Source organism: Phytophthora sojae, assembly GCF_000149755.1.
Source record: "Phytophthora sojae unplaced genomic scaffold PHYSOscaffold_6, whole genome shotgun sequence".
NCBI classification, from domain to species: domain Eukaryota; phylum Oomycota; class Peronosporomycetes; order Peronosporales; family Peronosporaceae; genus Phytophthora; species Phytophthora sojae.
In genome coordinates this window covers 3,204,754-3,224,275 of record NW_009258120.1, presented here as the reverse complement: position 1 = coordinate 3,224,275, position 19,522 = coordinate 3,204,754, and the positions used below count along the sequence as shown (strand labels likewise).

Below are 19,522 nucleotides of genomic sequence, written 5' to 3'. Positions count from 1 at the left end.
TGTTGATGCACGTCAGTTGCACTGAAGGTGACTGAGTTAGAATCGAAAATATCACTGTTTAGAATAATTATGTCAAAATATTGCAATAACTCAAGTGTTCACAACAGCCAGAATTGTCCAGGAAATAGCACTGATATCTAAGTTGCACAGTAATAACTCGCAAATACTTCACGTTTTCAGCCAGTGGTCTATTACATTACATTGTGCCTTTCACATATTTTGGCGGTTGAGCTGTTATTGTGGAAACCGATTATATTGTCTAATTGGAATATAATTCGGTTGATTAAGCAGATGATTAAGCTTAATCGGGTCGGATTTAGCAAATCCGACCTCATAATTAGATCGACAGCCTAAGATTTGTACTCTGATTTGACAGAGCAGTCTGTTGTGCCTACATCACCATGTGGCAAGCTGATTTAGCTACTCCACGACTTACAAAGCCTTGGATGGCTGATTTGCATGCTAATCAGCCCGAACGTTCGACACCCACTCGGCATTCGGCGGCTGATTTAAAGTAAAACCGACAAACGCTAATGCTGACGAGAAATGACAGCGCAAATACAAGACTTCACAACTTGATAAATAGATAGCAGTACGTATCGACTGCTCACAGAAGCGTATTTAATGCACGCGATGCTATTCCTCGTTAGTAGGTGAACGAAACATTAGCTCGTGGCGGTAAGTGGTCGTTCCTCGCATTGCAGGCGGTAATGAGGCAACCCCTATTTTATTTATCTTACACCGATTTATACCCTTACCGATGCCATATGAAATCATAGGAATCCCCGATTTAGTACTAGTCAAATCCCTCACGAACGCTGCTTTATCAGCTAATCCGCTCGGACAATCTAATCGGTTTCCACAATAATTCAGGCGGCTTCAATATTGATGACCAACAAGCAAAGCTGAGAAGCCACCATGCGTCTGCAGCTATCCAGCTATCCAAACACAGACACGACCTCGTGTCCTCGGTGCAAAAGCTGAGCGATAGCTAACTTGCAATTTTACCACGGAAGGTTGAGGACTCGGACTTGAAAGGGCTCTTGACCTCCGCATTGCAATAGTATATGCGTCTAAGTGAGCCATGAACGCGAGAGTAACACGGTAATCGCGAAGTCCACGCGAAGCGCATGCTTCTGCCCAAAATACAAAATACTCAGAGTGGCGACAAGTCATGCCGGCCATTCTGACCGCAAGGAGAACGAAGCGTTAAGGTGCGACTGGGTGGTATGCAGAAGATCCAATTGAACGCCGTCCTTGACCTGCTTTATTGAGCACAAACGGTCTTCACCTGTTGCTATGTTGGTTGAAAGAACTTCGAGGAGCTCGCTCGGCTGAGCACCGGCGTGCAGTATAAGACATCGCAGGCGCCGGTCGAAGAAAGAAGGAATATCGTGTTTATGAATTCATCTGGAGCTTCTATTTGCTTGCTGTGGTTATGAAATCCTCGCTTAGATGGCAGGTTTCAGGTGTGTTCACGCTGCCCGAGTCGTGCAGGGAAGCTGTGGCTCAGCCCTCCATTTTCATGTGTTGATGAAGAATTGTTTTCAGAGCTCCTGCATGGTATTTGCCCAACTGGATCGATGGCTTGCTCGGACACGATCCCTGAGTACCTGTTGGTTTTGAAAGAAAAATGCTCCACGTTGTGGACAATCGTGTCGCACTACAGTGTGACGGTTCTTTTGGAATTCCTGCATCTGCACAAGAGTAATGTAATGGCGACTGGTTATTGCAATCATGTGATAGTTTGGTTATGTAACCGTCTGAGTGGCAGCAAATCTTTGCCAGCGCCTACTGGCGGCAAACAACTTTGGGTTGCTGCCTATTAGTGGTTCAGATCACTACAGCTTCGTCATCATTGAGAATCCGCTGAAACCTACTGGAACGCTCTGATACCACATTAGCTCGCTACGTGGTTATCACAACTCGGCATCTGTTTTGGATACGCTGACGTGAGGCTTTGCTCGAGAGGCGAAACAGGGTAGCAGAGAAACCAGTGTGGCGCTACAACTGTTAGCGTACAAGATAAGCCCTTTTCAATCGAATTCATTAGACTGCGGGATGTATATGCTACACTACATGCATAAGGTAGCCTGGTCCATCTCATGAAAAAGCTCCGACTCAGTAGCAGAGAAGATGATATCGCTGACAAGCGGCAGCTTCGATGTGACCAAGGCAGAACGCTCGAACTCGGCACTACTTGAGGCACTACAGAAGGGTAAGCTTGAAGTAACTGTGATTGAGTAAACTGTGTCGGTTGGTCCCTCTAATAGTTCGCACCTCCTTGCCAAGCCGCGTAGCCGTCCAACGTCAATATGATCCTATGGTCGAGTTAATCTGCAATAGAGAGAAGCAGTAATCTGCCCGAGTAAGGAACGCCTGATATCTCTAAGACGCAGAATATATAAGTTGATGTTACGTTGAGTATGTTTTCCAAATAATACAATGGATGATTCCTTGGTCCATGGATTGAATCTTGGCGGTGGTGTTGGGGGGGGGGAGGGCAAATTCTCGTCCATGTTAAAAAAATTTTGAGGTAGGTAGGGGTTCACAATGCCCTTGAGTCTCTCGATCTCGTCCGTAGCGGTGTCCAACTTCACCGAGTCGGACCCCCCCAGGAACGGCGCCACTCAAAGCCATACCGCTCTTGGAAACGGCGAAGCCATGAGGCTCCGAGCCGGGGACGCGGTGCTGCCGGGATCCCGAGCTTCACGACGAGTTCGTGTGCATGTTGAACGGTCATAGCGCCCGAGAGGCACACACCTTCCGCTTCGCCGAGTAGGACGTACTCGGCGACGTTCTGGCCGAGCAGGGTGTGAGTAATGGGCTGGGCATTCTTGCGGGCAGCCTTCTCCAGCGGCCGCCCCAACAGGACTGCACTTGACTTGATTATGCTGCATATCGTTGTCTTACCGGGGACGGCCGGGGGGCTGAACTCCGTCACAGCATGCTCAGCCAGGTCCCTGTAGGAGATAACAGGTGTGCGAGCTGCATTGTCGAGGATGCCCACTTTCTCGGACCAAGTGAGGCGGAGACGCTAGGACGGTGTGGACTTCATGGGTGGAGCGGGTGAGGAGGTGGGCTTGTGGGACGGGGTGCAAAAGCAAAAGTGCGAGTCTACCACTACGGTACATGTAGTTTGAAGTCTAGTAAGATCGCCAAAAGCGTACCATTTTTTAAATGAGGGTGGAGAGCTGATGATGGCACTGAATTTTTTCACCTCAGTACCTTGCACATCCCCCTATCGCCCAATCGACTGGAAAATAATATTAAATATGTGAGGCATTTAGCTGTATACCCGTTCCTTATTCGGGCAAAAACGGAGTGCGGAGTGCCGCCAAAAGCATATGTTTTAGTACTTGTTGCCTTTTGACATAATTGTAAATATTTACGTTCTAGCTGCATTAATGCATGTTATCGGCTACTGAAAGCGGCGTGTGAATCAGGCTTTGGTATAACGTTAGTTTATTTTCCGTTTATTTTATCCGTCGGTACCACATTATCCAATCCGACGAGATGAACTACACGTCTCAAACTTATGTAACTCAATGAATGTGTTACAGTAGTACACATCTCATCCAGTTCAGGCAACATAGACGTGAGGGACCGATGAGCTCATGTTGATTGTTTTAGCGAATGATCACATATTATACGTCGGGCATATGGAGGAGGTGCGACGGTTTAACTTGTTCGATCGAGATACCGGGGCGGTGTAAATGAAACCTTGTATCCTGGAGTGTGTGTGCTTGTGGCGAGATCTCCAATCCCCCCCCCCCCCTCACCATACACACAGCAATATCACGATTAAATTCTCTCTAGCTACCTAAGAAGTCATACTAGTTCGTAGATATGATCATGGTTGGGGGTGAAGGTAGCTGACGGGCCGATAACTAAAGGTAGCTCGCTCGTTCGTCGATTCCCTGTGTAGCAACATTTAACCCTGTTTATGAAACAAAATAATATATCACCACTGCTGAGCCCAGCCGTCACCACAGTTCATCGCATGATTGATATAGAGCAGAACTAGAGCACGGTGACATTAAATTAAATCATTCCCAGCTTCAACGTAAGCCCAGACAAGCACATCAACGTCCGCTCGTAGTGATCCCAACGATACCTCGATATATTTGAATCCACACTATCCCACTAACAGCTCAAAGCTCTGCATCGGTGCATTTCAGTGGGGATCGTGTTACGCGGTGCTGTCACTAAAATTTGGGTCATGGGACCAAAACCCGGGAATTGCCCATATTGTGGAGTTCGCGGATTGGTGGAAATGTGTTGGTCAAGAATGATGACCACGGTACCAGATAAGTGGTACATTCTTGGAACCCGACAATCGTGCCTGGGATTCTGAGAGTTCGTGCTGGACTTGGAGCCGAATAAAAACAAGAGTATGTTTGTGGCGGACGTGAGACCCCGGAAAGCAGGTCGGCGTAGGCGAATGGATCACGTTCCTAGAAGTGCACAGGAATGTGTGCGACCTTCCCTACGAATCTGCGCGAGGCGGGACTCGACTCTGGGTTACGACCTGAGAACTGAGGCACTTCTCAGATTCCCCGTTGCTTTCCCAGAATAACGACTCCCAACGTTCGTGTCCTCAGACTTACTTCCCACAAAAGCCCAAGAACAGCCTCTGTGCGAGGCGTTTCAAGGCTCCAAATCCAAGAACACTTGGTTTCACTATGGCATCTTCCAAGATCCGAGGTGTACCCAACAACTCCGAGAAGGTATCCAGTCTGGCGACCCTTCAAGGTCAGACCAACACTCCGCCGAAAGATCGCAGTCTCCGAGGAGTCGCTTAGGAAAGATTTCGTCTGCATGTGACCTTTAACCAAACAGAGTTCGTTTTGCTTCGAAGGGCACAAGTGCTTCTTTCACAGCCTGGAAGGCCGTTCTCCACGACAAAATTCAAAGTACTTTAGGTAAGTGATCCACTGCTTCGGCCTGGAGGTGATCATATCTATTCCATATCTGTATATTTAGCGGATTGCAGACCGTCTTTGTTGTATATTTGCGGTCTATTGGGCCTGTGTCGAACTGAAGAAGTTGGCGACAGGGTAGATCGTTTCCTCTCTCCGAGAGGTGGTGCGCGTCCCCAAGATTGATCAAGTGTCTTGGATTTGGACCAGTTGACTTGTGTTTTGGCCTTAGCCTTGGGCCTAGAGAAAGAAGAGAGGGCAAAGAAGTATTTGTGTGATTGTATAACGTGTATAACTCTATTCGGGTTGGATTGTTCCAGCGTTAGCCCGGCGTAGCTGTCTGATTCACGGGGTCGATACTAACCTCCTGGTGAAAAGAACCGTTACCCAAGGGATACACATCGTGTGCCTGACCAACAGCGTGTACTGGACAACACACACCCTGTGCCAGCCGAGACGGATCCAAAGCTGTAGTAGCCTGAGGTCTGTCAAGGAGGGCCTATAACTGTTTTCTGAAAGAAAACACCGCATCGCCTCGTCACAGCTGGTGCGCGTGCCCGGATCAGGGGTTGGAAGTTGAACGTGCATTGTAAGAGTTATGCCTACTAACGCTAACGCGATTGTGCCTGCTTCGAGTCCTGGAGGACGCGGACGAGGTCGTGGACGCGGTCAAGGTGCTCAACGAGTGTCAAGACCGCTGCAACGCCCTGTTCCGCCACCGGGGCCCGGACAAGATCCTGCGATGTCGACGGAGACCGAACAACAACTGGCGCTGGCCGAACCAGCGCGCCCGACATCGACCCATTCGACGCCAAGACGAGCTTCTCAAGTGACGGTTCCCCGTTCTGTGCAGTCCAGCCCTGGACGGCCCCGACCGTGGTTCCGACGCTCAAGCAGCACGTCTACCGACGGAGTTGGCGCTGAGCCCTGCGGCTGCAAGCGCTCTTGGAAAACGTGATCATGTGGCGCTGCGAGAGTGGCGCGAGACGAGGGTCCCGGATTCCGGTGCACCACTACGTCTTGGGCCTGCTCCTGGCACTCGTGTCTTCGGATCTGAACTGCCAACCACGCTGCACTCGACGTTCCAAGATCCGCTTCCGCTGATTCCACGGGGCACGAGTGAAATCCCAGTATCCGACGTAAACTGTCTTGCTGACGACGAAGCCCGAGCGTATGGAGCCGAACAACTGAGCCGCTGGAGCTCTCTTCCAGGAGAAGTCATCTCTCCAGTCGACGTGGTCTACGACGAGGGAGAAGAAGAGTACGACATGGAAGCTTGGGGCTTCGCCGCATTCGAGACTGGGAAATACTTGGGTCTTGTGAACGCTGGTCGGACTTCCGAGTCTTGGATCAAGGCGTTGTCTGCCAAACGCAGACGGCAACCGCTGGTCTCGGATATGAAGGCCGTCACCGTATCGCCCAAGTTGCTTCTGGCTGCTGCATGCGTCGCTGTGCTCGAGACCATGTTGATGGAGGCCGACTTCGAGTTTCGCAATGCGATTCCTACGTGGAGTGAAGTCCGTGCGGTGTCCGAGGTGTCTGAGAATCTGATCCGCCGAGGTGTTGAAGAAGTTCAACTCAGACTCGCAGTTGAGAGTCTTGAGTGGAACAAGCTGATGGATGGCGTAGGGTTTCACATCCGACAGCCGCTGGAGCCTCTCCCAGCTGTGCAACTATCCGAGCGAAGTACAAGTTCCCCGACTGATGCCGATGGAGACGTCCTAATGACGGACGACGCTGTGGAACTGCTTGGCGAAGAATTGTTGCGCCGCTTGAGGATCACGCGGACCAGAAGAAGAAGTCCTGCTTCAAGCGCGTCTGGACAACCAGCGCCCAAGCGTGCGGCCTTAGAAGCTGAGCGATCTCCGCCCAGTTCCCTGATGCCGCCGACATCGTCGTCCCAGAGTCTGGTGCCCCAACCATCGGTATCCCAGAACGTCGTGCCTCGGACTCAGAACCTAGTCCCTAGAGCTCCAAGTCTTGAACTGATGGCGAGTGTGGACTCAGTTCCTAGTCTGGTGGGACCAAGTGGTGCTTCCGACGAGTCGATGAACGCGGCCGTTGAAGGAACAGACCTGTCGGGGCACAGCTCCTCAGGATCGTCGTTCTTGTCCGCCGCGGACTACATGGTTGGCAGTGCCTTGAGTCATATGCCTGGACCAAGCCCGATGGCGATGGTAATGTTGCGCAGGAGAGCGCGGCTGCGACAGCTGCCGACCCGGGTTTCGGTATCTCGGCAGGTGCTGTGTGGTATCCAGTGCCGGTTTCAGCACTCCCTGCGCCTTCGCTGCAACCCCTTCAGGAGTTGCCTGCGCATGTACCGCTGCCCGAGTCATCAGAGAGCAGCGCAAGTCTCCAGCCAGAACACTCGACGCAACCTGCTCCCGGGTTGCATCCAACGTCGTTGCCCCCTCCAAGCTTCGTGTCTTCCACCACACCCGCAGCCGGCATGAACCGTGGCGTCTCCACATCAAGTGCTATGCCACGGACTCAAGCCACTTCGACAAAGGTCGCGGACCCGGAGTCTGAGAAGAAACCACAGAAGTCCGTGCATTCTGGGAAGTCATCGCGATCCCGGAAGTCCGCCGCGAAATCTGCGTCGTCCAAGTCTTCGATGTCAGGAATCTCCTCTCGTGTGTCGTCCTCGAGGTCGTCGCGTTCCGGCGCGTCCGAGGTCGCCCTGGTCATGATGAGGCAGCAGGAGGCCGCCCTCAACCAAGTACGCGCCGACATGGCTGCCGAGTTGCGTGGCATTCGCCTAGACAACCAGCAGCAGACCGCTTCCCTCATGGAGCGTCTTCAACGGAGCGAAGAAGCCCTTGCCGCCGAACGTGAGTCCCGCGTCGCGACGCCGAAGTTGCTGAAGCTCGGGTTGCTGCCGCGGTGAAGGTAGAGCAGTCCCCAGTACCATCGTCAGTGCCTGCACCCGAGATGGGGCGCGGCACACTTATTCCCCCCGAAGCGCCATTGCCGACTGCGGCCCTGGACGCCGCCACCGCTGCTGTGTTGGTGGTAGTCGAGGAAGTGAAGGCAAAGAGTGGGGGCATCGCGCAGAGCACGAATGCCCATTTGGCCGCATTCGAGGACCAGTTGCGCAATGTCACGTCCGCGTATCTGCAGAAGTGCGCTCTGGCCCAGAAGGTTCAACGTGAGAATGATGCTCGCCAACGTCAACAATCGACTAGTGTACCTGAATCTAGTGGAAAAGTCACCGCGACGAGTCGCACTTCTTGCGACAAATTTGCGGGACGGTCGCCCACTTATATCGGGCAACAGCAAGTGGCCGCGGATTCGCTGGTAGCAGCGCAGCTTCAAGCGACCATACAAGCTCCAAGTCAAGTTGTCAAACGCGAGATGGGACCAGGCGGGACGAAGCCGACTGAGACACGTGAGACAAGGTCAAGTGAGACGAAGACACATGCGACAGGGGGGACGGGGTCAAGTGAGACCAAGCGTGGAAGGCAACCGAAGGCTGCGACACAGACTCGGTCCAGTGTCGCTGCAGTCAAGGAAGAAAACTCGGAAGAGACCAAGAGCTCAGCGAATGGTGTTGCTCGGGACTCTGCGAGTGGGAGTGGCCATGTCCTTAGATATTCTGGGAAGTCGGCTAATAAAAAGTCTTCCCAGAAACACAAGCGTGGGAAGAGGATCCGTCGCAGTAAGCGACCAGGTGGCGATCCCTCATTGTCAGATTCAAGTTCAAGCGGCAGCTTGTCTAGCAGCGAGTCCAGCTCGGGCTCCGACTCCGACTGGGAGCGCGGCCTTGCTGAGGAACTCGCCCCTGCAACAGTACCAGCCGCTAACGGCCAATCGTACACGTTCCGCCCGTATATTCAGTATGGGGCGGTGGAGATGTTTGATCCCCACGCCAAGCTCGAAGACCGCGTGAACTGGTGGGATCGGTTTGTCTACGCTGCTGCGTTGGGAGTCTGGCCGGAGAAGATGAAGTTGCGTCAGCTCTTGGGCCGACTACCTGCCCCGCTACGTGCATGGTTCCGCCAACTACCCGAGAAGGACCAGAAGGACTGGTCGCGCTTGTCGAAGCTGTTTCGCAAGGAGTACTGCCGCACCAAGGCGTCCCCGTACGACCGCTATTATGAGTTGGGACCGGAGAATGGCGAGTCTGCGCGATCGTTCCTTTATCGACTCAACGCTGCAGCCAAGAAGGCCGACGTCGAGTACGAAGACTCTCCGAGTGACCGGGAACTCCACATCCGTCGCTTTATCAAGAAGCTGGCGGATCGTCGTCTGAAGATCACACTACAGGGACAAACGTTCAAGTCGATGAAGGAACTCGAGAAAACTCTCAAGCGTATCGAAGCGGTGCAGCGTGATGATGGATATGAGACGCCTCCACCTCCAAAGACCCGCGATGCGAAGCCTAGTGGTGTGAGGTTTAGTCGATTCCCTCCTTCGCGTCGAACTCAAGGTGAACGTGCGTACTTGGTCGAGAACCTGGACTCGGAGTCAGAAGATAAGGCTTCCCCGCCCTCGGACTCCGAAGAGAAACCAGAACCACGTTATCTCCCGGGAACTCCGCCCCCGTCCATGGGGCGTACGGTGACTTCTGAGAAGATCAACGAAGCCCAGGCTTCAGAGACTATCGTTCAAGTACCCAGACCCCCGACGACCGAGGAGGTGTTCCGTGCTGCTGAGCAAATGGGTTGGCGCCCTCCAATTCCACAAGCGCGACCACCCTCTCCATACCGAGACAACTCCCTTCTGTGAAAATTGCCGCAGTTTTGGGCACGACGCTCAGAATTGTTGGCGGGATCTGATCTGTGACCGATGCCATGAAGCTGGACACCCGACATATAAGTGCTCGCGTCGCCCATGTTCTAAGTGCGGAGACTTTCACCGTGAAGGGCTCTGTGCCGATTGGGCTGCTTTGAAGGCAGTCCGGGAATTGGCGCGACAAGGAGCGCTGCAAGACTTGCCGACCGAAGTTCTGAAGCAACTGCTAAAAGAACAACCGGCTAAGTCTGGGACGTCGTTAAACAACTAGGCTCGCTGGGTAGGGACCCAGTGCGTGTCGAGCCTAAGTCCCAAGCGTATTGCGCTCTTGCATTTGTCGGTCCAGAACTTAGGCACCAGATCGGTAACCCACAATGCATGACTGCCATTGCATGTGAAGATGAATAGCTGTTGGAATCGCGCCCGGGTTCTCGAAACTACGTTTTCCGAGGTTCTGCATTTGAAGATGAAGCCCCAGTGGAATTCACGTTGAACCCAGGAGAACGTTACGGGTGGTGGGCAGACCACGACTTGGATAATCAAGATGCAGTGGCATTAGTGCATGGGGCGATCAACAACTATCGGACACACATCATTCTAGATTCCGGCGCCAGCATAACTATATTGAGCCCAGACCTTGCACGCAGGTTGAAGCTTAAGTTGACTTCGCACGCCGGACTCAAGGTGAAAGGTATGGGAGGAGTGATCACGTACATCCGATCGCGGACTCGAGTGAAGTTAACTCTGGGAATTCGTGTGGTATATGTGCTGGACATGTGGGTTGGAAACATTGGAGATGGAGTCGCTTGTCTGCTGGGTATGGATTTCATGAAAGCGGCTGGAGTACGACTGTGCGCGCGTGAGCAGTTGGCTAAGCTCCCAAATGAAGAAGACATTCCTCTGGTTGGAGAGAAGGAAGTTCCACGTTACATCTTGGAAGTCCCAATTTGTGTGCGTGAGCCGGTGTATTTGGCTCCTGGTGATTCGATCATTGTTCCGGTGCGGTATGGTCAAGCTGACGCTGATACAGCTGAGGTATGGACTGCCCGAGGGAACCAGTGGGTGACGCAAGTGATCTACAGCTCCAGACGGCGGCCTGCTGCAGTTCGTGTGGTCAATATCTCAGAGATGTGGACCCAGATCATGCAGCACACGGTGGTAGAAGCGTTGGTGGAGCCTGGGCAACTGCCACGAGGAGACCGCTTTGTTCAACCGAAGTCGCGTAAGTATCGAGAGTGGCAAGAAGAGATTTACCAGAACACCCCTTCGCGGGAGTATCGGCGACGGGAGGAGCTGGAAGCACTTGAAGCCGAACGGAATGCCCCACCCGCAGTCCTGCGACCTCAATATGTTTGGCCGACGAAGATTTTGCCACGTCCACCTGAAGAAGTCCGGAAGGCTGCTGAGCTACAGAAAGCTCGGAACTCGAGTGGCCGAGCCATGAGCTCTTCGGGTCAGACTGAGGAAGAGGCCCGCAGTCACTCGAGCGCTGTTGCTGATGTAAAGATTCTGGATCTGGGCATTCCAACTGCCGCGGAAGTCACTCCCATGGACGAAGCCGAAGCCTCACAGGCAGATGAGTTAGATCCTGCGAAGGAGCTCGCCATTGATCGGGATTCTGGTGATGTCGACCGCGGACTGACTGGTGGAGGTACCCGTAGTGCCGAAGCTCGACATGAATTGAAGGACGTGTTTCGCGCAGAGCCAGTCAAGATCTGTGAGGATGCCCTGGAGCAGCTGGAGGTGGCGTACGCGATTTGTCTTCGGGTGGTCACAGCTGACTTGGATCCTGATGAAGAAGTCTTCTTCCATGAAGGAACCGAGCTGTTGACGCAGTTACGAGACCAGTTGGCTGTACTCCCAGACTTGAAGGATCTCAGCCCGAAGGTGAACATGGATGAAGCTGATGTGGGTGTCGAAGGCAAGACCACTCCTGAGATGAACAAGGAGATGATAGGTATCTTGGAATATCATCACTCGGTCTTCCTAGGAGATGGCACTGCTGTACCCGCACCTGCCAGAGGAGTTGTCTGCGACCTGGATGTTGGGGACGCAAAACCCATTGCCCAGCGCGCTCGTCCGATTGCTCCACGCTTCCTCCACCAAGTCTACGAGCTGATCAAAAAATTGTTGGAGACCGGACTCATCGAGACTTCGCATTCGAAGTGGGCCTCACCTATCGTAATCATTTTGAAGAAGAACGGCAGGGATATCAGACTTTGTATCGACTACCGGATGGTGAACCAGCTCATCAAGCTGTCTTGCTACCCGCTACCGTTGATAGATGACTTGCTGATTGGATTTGAAGCTGCGATGTGGTTGGATATGGCGAGTGGCTTCTGGGCGGTGCCCATGACCCAGAGGGCAAAGCTCATTTCTGCTTTTGTCTGTCCTCTTGGACACTACCAATGGTTGCGCATGGCCTTCGGGTTGAAAAATGCACCCTGATATACCAGCAGATGCTGAACAACTGTCTTTGGGGTTTTGTGCGACTGTCGTCTGAGGGAGAAGCCAAGGTCGATCCCGATGTGCTTGAGTTTCTGGGAATTAAGGTAGACGAGCGAGCGGTCCCCGATTCTGGAGTGGAGATCCCAGCTCTGACAGATGCAATGACTGTTTTCCACCGGAACATTCCAGCCCCAGTTTCAATGGGCCCAGTCCTGGGTAGAAGCTCATACATTGACGACATCGCCCATGGGGCGCCTACCTGGGACCAGCTCTGCTCGGACCTGAACGCGTTGCTGTTACGACTACGCTACTGGGGAATCTCCGTGAGCCTGCCCAAGAGCGAGTTCGGGAAGCTGTCTATTCCGTACCTGTCGCATGAAATCAGCGCCGAAGGCTTGCGAGCGAAACCCAAGATCGCGAAGGTTGTGAATGATTTGCCATTTCCGTCGACACTCAAAGGCGTGCAGTCATTTCTGGGAAGCATCAACTACTACAACAAGTTTATCGAGGATCTTCCTGTTATAGCATCGGTGCTTTACGAGCTGACCGAGGAGCAAGTCCGGGAAGGATGCGACTTGGGGCGCGCCAAAGAGGCTTTCGAGATTCTGAAGAAGAAGATCGTCTCGACGCCGCTGTTACGACACCCGGAGCGAGAGAAGGACTTTGTTGTGATCCTGCATGCGAATCCTTGGGCTGCAAGTGCTGTCTTGGGCCAAGAATATGACGGTGTGATTTTTCCTGTTCGGTACACTGGCAAAACCCTCAATGAGTCTGAGATTAAGTATCATCCGGCTGGTGGCGTTGTTGCGCGTCCTGCGAGTGTTTCATTGTATGCTTGCTGGGAGTCACATCAAGGTCTACACTCGTTACTCAGTCCTGCGGTGGATTTTCACTTCGTCATCATTGGAGGGACGTTGTCAACGCTGGGCCACCCTGCTCTCGCCTTGGGATCTAGAAATTCACCGGATTGAGAGGGACGAGGATGGCCTGGCAGCCATCATGGGCGCTGGGATTACGCCTCGTGAACATCTCGATAAAGTGGCAGAATCCCTGATTCCGAGGAAAGGACGAGTGACACCTGCCCCACCGATTAGTCTGGAGATGTTGGAAGTGGATTTCTCAGGTTTCCTGCTCAGTTTTGATGGCGCTGCGAAGACGTCTACCAGGCAAGGTAGCTGTGGTTGTATCTTGTGGAAGCTCCCAGAGTGGACTGTGGTCAGCGTGCGAGGTTACGCCCTGGAAGATGTGACGGTCAATGATGCAGAGTATCATGGCTTGATCAAAGGAGCGACACTGGCTATGGAGCATGGTGTTTACGACTTGGTTGTCGTCGGTGACTCCCGAATCGCTATTCAACAGGCCCAAGGGTTGATCAACTGTCATCAACCGAACCTTCAGCGCCTGTTAAGTGAGTTCGATTCGGTTCGTCAGAAGTTCCAGTCTGTGAAGTTGATTCATGTGAAGCGGGAATTCAACCAGGCTGCGGACTATTTCACGAGTCGGACTCTAGCCGCTGGAGAATCACTGGTTATCGATGATCCCCTTGAGCTGTCGCATTTGCGTTTGGTGAATCGCATCCCTGAGAAGCTGGTGAAACAGTCTGAATCTGGAGTTGGTCGAAGGCACTGCTGAGCGTCGAGTACTGAGAGCAGTCGTAGATGAGTTCCCAGATTATGACAACGCACCACTTTCTCTTGCCGCGCGCGTGCTAGCCGCTCTGACCCGGAGCCAAGCCCAAGCGGAAGTTCGTGATGCAGAGGAGACGGAGTCTGATACCCCAGGCATGACACCTTTGGAGTTCCAAGCAGAGCGCTGGCGCCGCATTAAGGCTCACCAAGATGGCGACCCATGGATGCGACAGTTGAAAGCTTTCCTGCGAGGTGATCTCTCTGAACTCTCTGAACTGGAAGCACAGAGGATGGTGAAGATTGCTGACAATTATGTCTTGGATTCCCGAGACGTTCTTTACTGTCTGAGCCGATCGACTGCTTCTAGGCCAAGAGATGCACGAGATGAACCTCGATTAGTGGTTCCTCACGATCTGCGCCAGGACTTGCTGCATCACTGTCACGAAGAGCTTCAAGACGGTCACCAAGGAATTACGCGGACGCACGAACGCCTGCGTCGAGAGTTCTTTTGGTCAGGCCTCTACGCTGATGTTGAACGTTTTGTCAAGGAGTGTGTGGACTGCGCCTCTGGAAAGGGGAAGCCACCTAATCCCGGGCCATCGCCTGGGAATATTGAGCCCAACGCTCCGTTCGATGTGCTGTCGATGGACTTTGTCACGCACCTCCCGAAATCCGAACGAGGGAATACATTTCTCTTGCTTTTTCAAGATATGTTCTCGGGTTTCGTGATGTGTAAGCCCATGAGTTCGACGACAGCACAAGACGTAGCTGAATCTTATGAAGAGGCTGTCTTCCGGCGCTTCGGTGCGAGCTCCATGCTCAGGCACGACCAGGACCCCAGATTTATGAGCGAAGTTTTCGGTCGATTCAGGAAAATGCTGGGCACCAAACAGCGAGCGATGTTGGCGTATCGCCCTCAAGCCAATGGGCAACAAGAAAGATCGGTGCAGACTATGGTGAGGAGCATCCGGGCCTATGTAGCGGAGGCAGATCAGAGCGACTAGGAAGATCATGCGGAGAAGTTGGTGTTCGCCTTAAACACCTCCTTCGATTCGACCCGGCTCGAAACGCCCTTTTATCTGGTCCATGGTTGGGATGCGAAGAGCACTGTGTCGGCTATGTTAGGTCCACCACCCACGGGGTTGGAACAGAAGTCGGCTTACGAGTGGAGACGCAAGCTGCAACGCGATTATAGTTTCGCCCATGCTTGGGCTCGAGACTTGCAGAAGCAAGCTAAACGGCTGCGCTCAGAAGCCCAGACTCAGAAATGGCAGGAACTCTCGGAAAGACTCAAAGCCGGCTTCCAACTTGGAGACTCTGTCTGGCTGTATCTGGCTCGCGTGCAACCCGGGTTGACCAAGAAGTTTGCCCACATGTGGCATGGTCCCTTTCGAATTGAAGAAGTCCGGGATGATTTTCGCGTACGGCTAAAGATCGAAGGCACCGGCTATCGAATTGGTCCCTGGGTACATATCAGCAGATTGAAGCCAAGAGCACTCTTCCCAGAACGCCCAACAGTGGAGATCGAAGTTGCAGAAGAAGATGACTTCGATGCAGCATTATTACCGGAAGACAGCTGGGACCCTGAAGAGCAATCTGGTGTGTACGAGGTAGAAGCTATCAAGGACATCCGCTGGACAAAGAGGACCAGGACATCTCAAAGAGTCCGCGAGTACCTCGTGAAATGGAAGGGGTACTCGGACCTGGAATGGCTCTCAACAACGCAGCTAATTTGTGGTAACCTGCTTTACGAATTTAACAAAGGCGCTAGAGCGCGAGCTCGATTTCGGGCAATGCAAGCAGGTGATGACTCAGACGCTGTGACAGATTCCCAATAATTCTGGGATTCTGGCACTCGATGTGTTTATTGCGTATGTATAAGTCTATCGCTATGATGACCCGACCCACCAATCAAAAACAAACTGGTCGCAGAACGACAATTGATATTCGGAGAAGTGATGTGGCAAAGCAGATGGGGTAATTGATCGAGGGAATGGAGGTATTGTGGAGAATTACGTGGAACTTGTTGCACCTCGCTGCGGGGACCCATGGGGCTTACTAAGTTGTACTCTGAGGTGCTATGACATGCAAACTACAACAAGAAGGGTCTGCTCGCGCTCGTACTCAGGCTGGCGGCAGAGGTAACGGGTTCTGGCGGCGCTGCGTGGGATTCAGCATGTCTGCGCGAAGTTCGACTGGGGTGAGACGCAGGAAGGCGTCGTCGTTGCGTCGCGCCGCCCACTGGGTTCTGATGGGTTCGTCTTCGTCCAAAGCAGCAAGCTGCTTGAACACGTCCGGCTCGTGCTCCAAGTCGCGCCAGATCCAAGGGCAGCCACCCAGATACCAGGTTCCCACCAAATTGTCGGCACGAATCCTTCTGTGGCTTCCAAGAGTGCCACTTGTTCGTCCAGGTCTTTGCGAAACTGGGAGCGACGCACTTTGCGGTCGGTATGAAGGCCTCGGGATTGGGGTTCGGATTCGTCAATTGTGACCCAATGTCCGCCTTCCCAGTAGAGCCGAGCGGCTTTGCGCATCCACCCGATGAAGCGAGCAATCCCGTGAAGGAAATCCAGTTGGAGCTGTTGGCGCAAGTGAAAGTAGAAGACCTTGACGCGCTTGTCATGGCAGCCCAGGGTTCAGCTTGGAGTAGCTTCTCGTATTTGGCTCGGTCCCAACGTGTTTTGATCTCGTCCATATGAGTCTTGACTGGCACGAAGCTGGGAAATCCCAGATTCTGAGGGACCTGGTTGGTCAGCGGCTGCTTCTGGACCAGAATCCCGAAGTAACGCCAGCTTTTGTCGGTGGGGTCCGGAATCTCGATGATGTCCTTCTCTTGGGGCGTCATGTCTTTCAGCGCCTTCTTGTACAGCCGGTACTTCGAGGCTGGGACTTTGACAACCACCAGGTCTTGCGTTGACACTGAGCTGGGCCGCGCCTTAGCCGGAGGCTTGGACCTTTTGGAGGACCCACCACTTTGGCCTGAATCCTTGCGTTTCCGGGCCGAGTAGTCTTCATCCCCCGTGTCACCATGCGAGGAGAGAGATGAGAAGTCCGACTGGAAGGTGTTGCTGCCATCATCCCTGTCTGAGTTGCCTGGAAGTGGAGACAGGGACTCGGAAGGAGACAAGCTCTCGGACGGCAAGTCAGGCCAGAATGGAGGCGCACTCGTACGCCGGGAGAGGTTCTGCACAGCTTGGTCCAAGAAGCACTCTGGGACATTGCGAACCCACGGCGTGGAATCCATCCGGTTCCAGTACGCCATTGATTCCAGCATCGGCATTAGCTCCTTTTGCCGGAACTGCGTATGCAACGCAGTGTTCATCCGCGCAAACGCCAGCGAGTCCAAGTACGACGTCCCGAAGAGCGTGAGCTCCTTGACGTCGGCGCGCACTTCACTCCATGTCACTGTCGACGGCAGAGAGGCGGTAGCTCGTTCTACACTTACGACATACTTGGCGTTGCGTGAACGTGCACCTCTGGAACTTCCCGAGTAGTCGCTAGGCCGAGCTTGAGGCTGAGACAGAGGCTGCATTGTTGCAGGCTCGGGTGTGTCAAGTCCACCACCGAGTGTGAGCTCTCGCTAGACTCCTCTGCGGACCCAGACCGGGCTTTGGCAGCTGGCTTCGGATTACGTGCAGGCTTGGACGGCGATTTGGATTTGGCGCTGGGCGTGGGCGTCTTCTTCTCAGGAATGGGAGGTTGCCCAACTGTGACTACGCGGTGGCAGCCTCTAGACAAGTCCAATTAACGGGCTGAGTCTCGATGAGGAGAGGTCACGCGTTGAAGCTCCTCAGAAGTGACTTGGAACAGCACCGAGGTTGGTGCTGGAGCCTTGGTCTCGGATTCAGCCTCCTCCAGCGCCTCACAATCTCCACGGCTTTGCTTTTCCACTGCATTATCGGACTGCGCGGCCCGTTCCGTGGCTGATGGATACGGAGGCGCGTTGAAGTCGAACGCCCGCAAGTCCTCTACGTTCACACGCGTCACCCAATCTGGAGGCGGGGCTGTGCCCGTCTGGTAATGCTCATGCAAAGCAAGCAAGCAAGCGTAGCCAATTGCCCCGCAGGCGGCCGTGCTCACGCACGAAGTCCATTAAGGACCAAGGGTCTGAAAGCCGGGAATTCCGTAGTCGAGTCTCAAGCAAGCCACTTGCTGCCTCGGCTTGGTGTGCTATTTCTTCGCTTGCGCGAAGGCGCGTCGTCAGCTCCTCGATGCGCCGATCTCGTTCTTGGACTTCAAACGCATGATGACGCTTGCTCTCGTCAACGAAGCGTTCGTGAGCTGCAATGCCGCGCCGACGTTCAACTTTGACGCGCTCGGACCAAAATGCCCGCTGGTTCTGGAGCTCGTGGCTCAGGCGACGACACTCCGTCAACCATGCTGCCGTGTCCGCGACTTGCGGATCTTGGACGAGTTGCTCCAGGGCCCGAATGTGCGCAAGAAGCAAGTGAAGGTAACGCGGCGAGGCCAGTGTGTGACCCGCGAAATGTTCCACACCGAAGTAACGAAGTGCGGGAAGCGCCTCGCGCAGAACCTGCGCGCCTGAAGCTGCCAGAGAGGCTGCTTGTGGCAGCGGCATGGTCAGAACAGGCTGCAATGTGTTGGCGCGCACGTCCTCGCGTATGATTCGCGCCAGATCGGCGAAGTCTCGATCCGACAAACACCCGCCTTCGACGCCATCTCGGACGGGTGCGTCAGCAGCGATGTCCGCCAGTGTAGCTGGCACCCCCACCAACGCGGGCCGCGACACAGGAACTCCGTGCTCACTGAAGACGTAGCGCGGTGTGACGAGACGCACGCGCGGGGGCACGGAAGACGAGCGTGCAAACGATGTTGCCGCGGACTGGAGTCTGCGCGCAGAAGCTGCTGTTGACTGTGAGACTCGGCATCCCCCGTCACCACTACGACCACGGACGCTAGAGCTCGAAGCTGGCGTCGGGTCTGCCGGCTGCTGCGACCCTTACTGGCTGCTCGGGATGCTGGCGCTGGCCGTCGATGCTCTCGCGAGGGCAGCGCTCAACACTACGCCCACGTGTGAGGCCCCCGTATCCGCGAGGAGTTGACCTTCGCTTACAGCAGCTCGCGCCGGTACCGCTACGCCCTCGTGTGAGGCCCTCCCGTCCGTGAGGAGTTGGCCATCGCCGGACGCCTCGGACATCGGCTCGGCGGCAGGTGGGACTCGTTGCTCAGGCTGCCCGTGTTCGTCGCTTCGAGAGGCGCCTTGGTCTTGTTGGCCGTCGTCGCCGCTGCTTCCTGTGGCTTGCCCCGGGTTAGCTGGTGGCGCACGCGCGGCCTTGGACGGTTCAGCGGCAGCGGGCGGCGATGCCATGCGGGTTCCGCGCTGCTCTTGAAGATGCTGGATGCTTGGTCTTTCGAGAATGATCTCGAACGACGCTCTTCCCGGATCTCGTGCGACACGCGTGGCGACAAGGTCGCCCAGATTTGGGTCTGCGTTTTGGGCAATTCGACCCATCTCGGCATTGAAGTTGCATCTGTGGGTCAAATTGGCCATTGGGGCGGTTGTTACGCGGTTCCGTCACTAAAATTTGGGTCATGGGACCAAAACCCGGGAATTGCCCATATTGTGGAGTTCGCGGATTGGTGGAAATGTGTTGGTCAAGAATGATGACCACGGTACCAGATAAGTGGTACATTCTTGGAACCCGACAATCGTGCCTGGGATTCTGAGAGTTCGTGCTGGACTTGGAGCCGAATAAAAACAAGAGTATGTTTGTGGCGGACGTGAGACCCCGGAAAGCAGGTCGGCGTAGGCGAATGGATCACGTTCCT

The 19,522-nt window shown here is 54.1% G+C and overlaps 5 protein-coding genes across 5 annotated transcripts; 3 read left to right on the top strand and 2 right to left on the bottom strand.

Moving 5' to 3' along the window:
- Positions 1-1,893: 1,893 nt before the first annotated feature.
- Positions 1,894-2,109, top strand: PHYSODRAFT_510942 (hypothetical protein; the record flags this gene model as incomplete). The annotated part of the gene is made up of 2 exons (XM_009533025.1): positions 1,894-1,952; positions 1,998-2,109. Coding segments are annotated over 2 exons (171 nt in total), but the record flags the coding sequence as incomplete, so codon positions are not given.
- A 685-nt stretch (positions 2,110-2,794) lies between these two features.
- On the bottom strand, positions 2,795-3,037 carry PHYSODRAFT_451531 (hypothetical protein; the record flags this gene model as incomplete). The annotated part of the gene is made up of 1 exon (XM_009533024.1): positions 2,795-3,037. A coding segment is annotated over one exon (243 nt), but the record flags the coding sequence as incomplete, so codon positions are not given.
- A 4,816-nt stretch (positions 3,038-7,853) lies between these two features.
- Positions 7,854-9,650, top strand: PHYSODRAFT_335598 (hypothetical protein; the record flags this gene model as incomplete). Its single annotated transcript, XM_009533023.1, has 1 exon — positions 7,854-9,650. The coding sequence occupies one exon, from the start codon at positions 7,854-7,856 to the stop codon at positions 9,648-9,650; it is 1,797 nt and encodes a 598-aa protein (XP_009531318.1).
- A 504-nt stretch (positions 9,651-10,154) lies between these two features.
- On the top strand, positions 10,155-11,033 carry PHYSODRAFT_367836 (hypothetical protein; the record flags this gene model as incomplete). Its single annotated transcript, XM_009533022.1, has 1 exon — positions 10,155-11,033. A coding segment is annotated over one exon (879 nt), but the record flags the coding sequence as incomplete, so codon positions are not given.
- A 4,823-nt stretch (positions 11,034-15,856) lies between these two features.
- Positions 15,857-19,061, bottom strand: PHYSODRAFT_303264 (Eukaryotic/viral aspartic protease, active site; the record flags this gene model as incomplete). The annotated part of the gene is made up of 6 exons (XM_009533021.1): positions 15,857-16,109; positions 16,171-17,137; positions 17,185-17,439; positions 17,482-17,755; positions 17,817-18,633; positions 18,697-19,061. The coding sequence occupies 6 exons, from the start codon at positions 19,059-19,061 to the stop codon at positions 15,857-15,859; spliced, it is 2,931 nt and encodes a 976-aa protein (XP_009531316.1).
- Between the last annotated feature and the right edge of the window lie 461 nt (positions 19,062-19,522).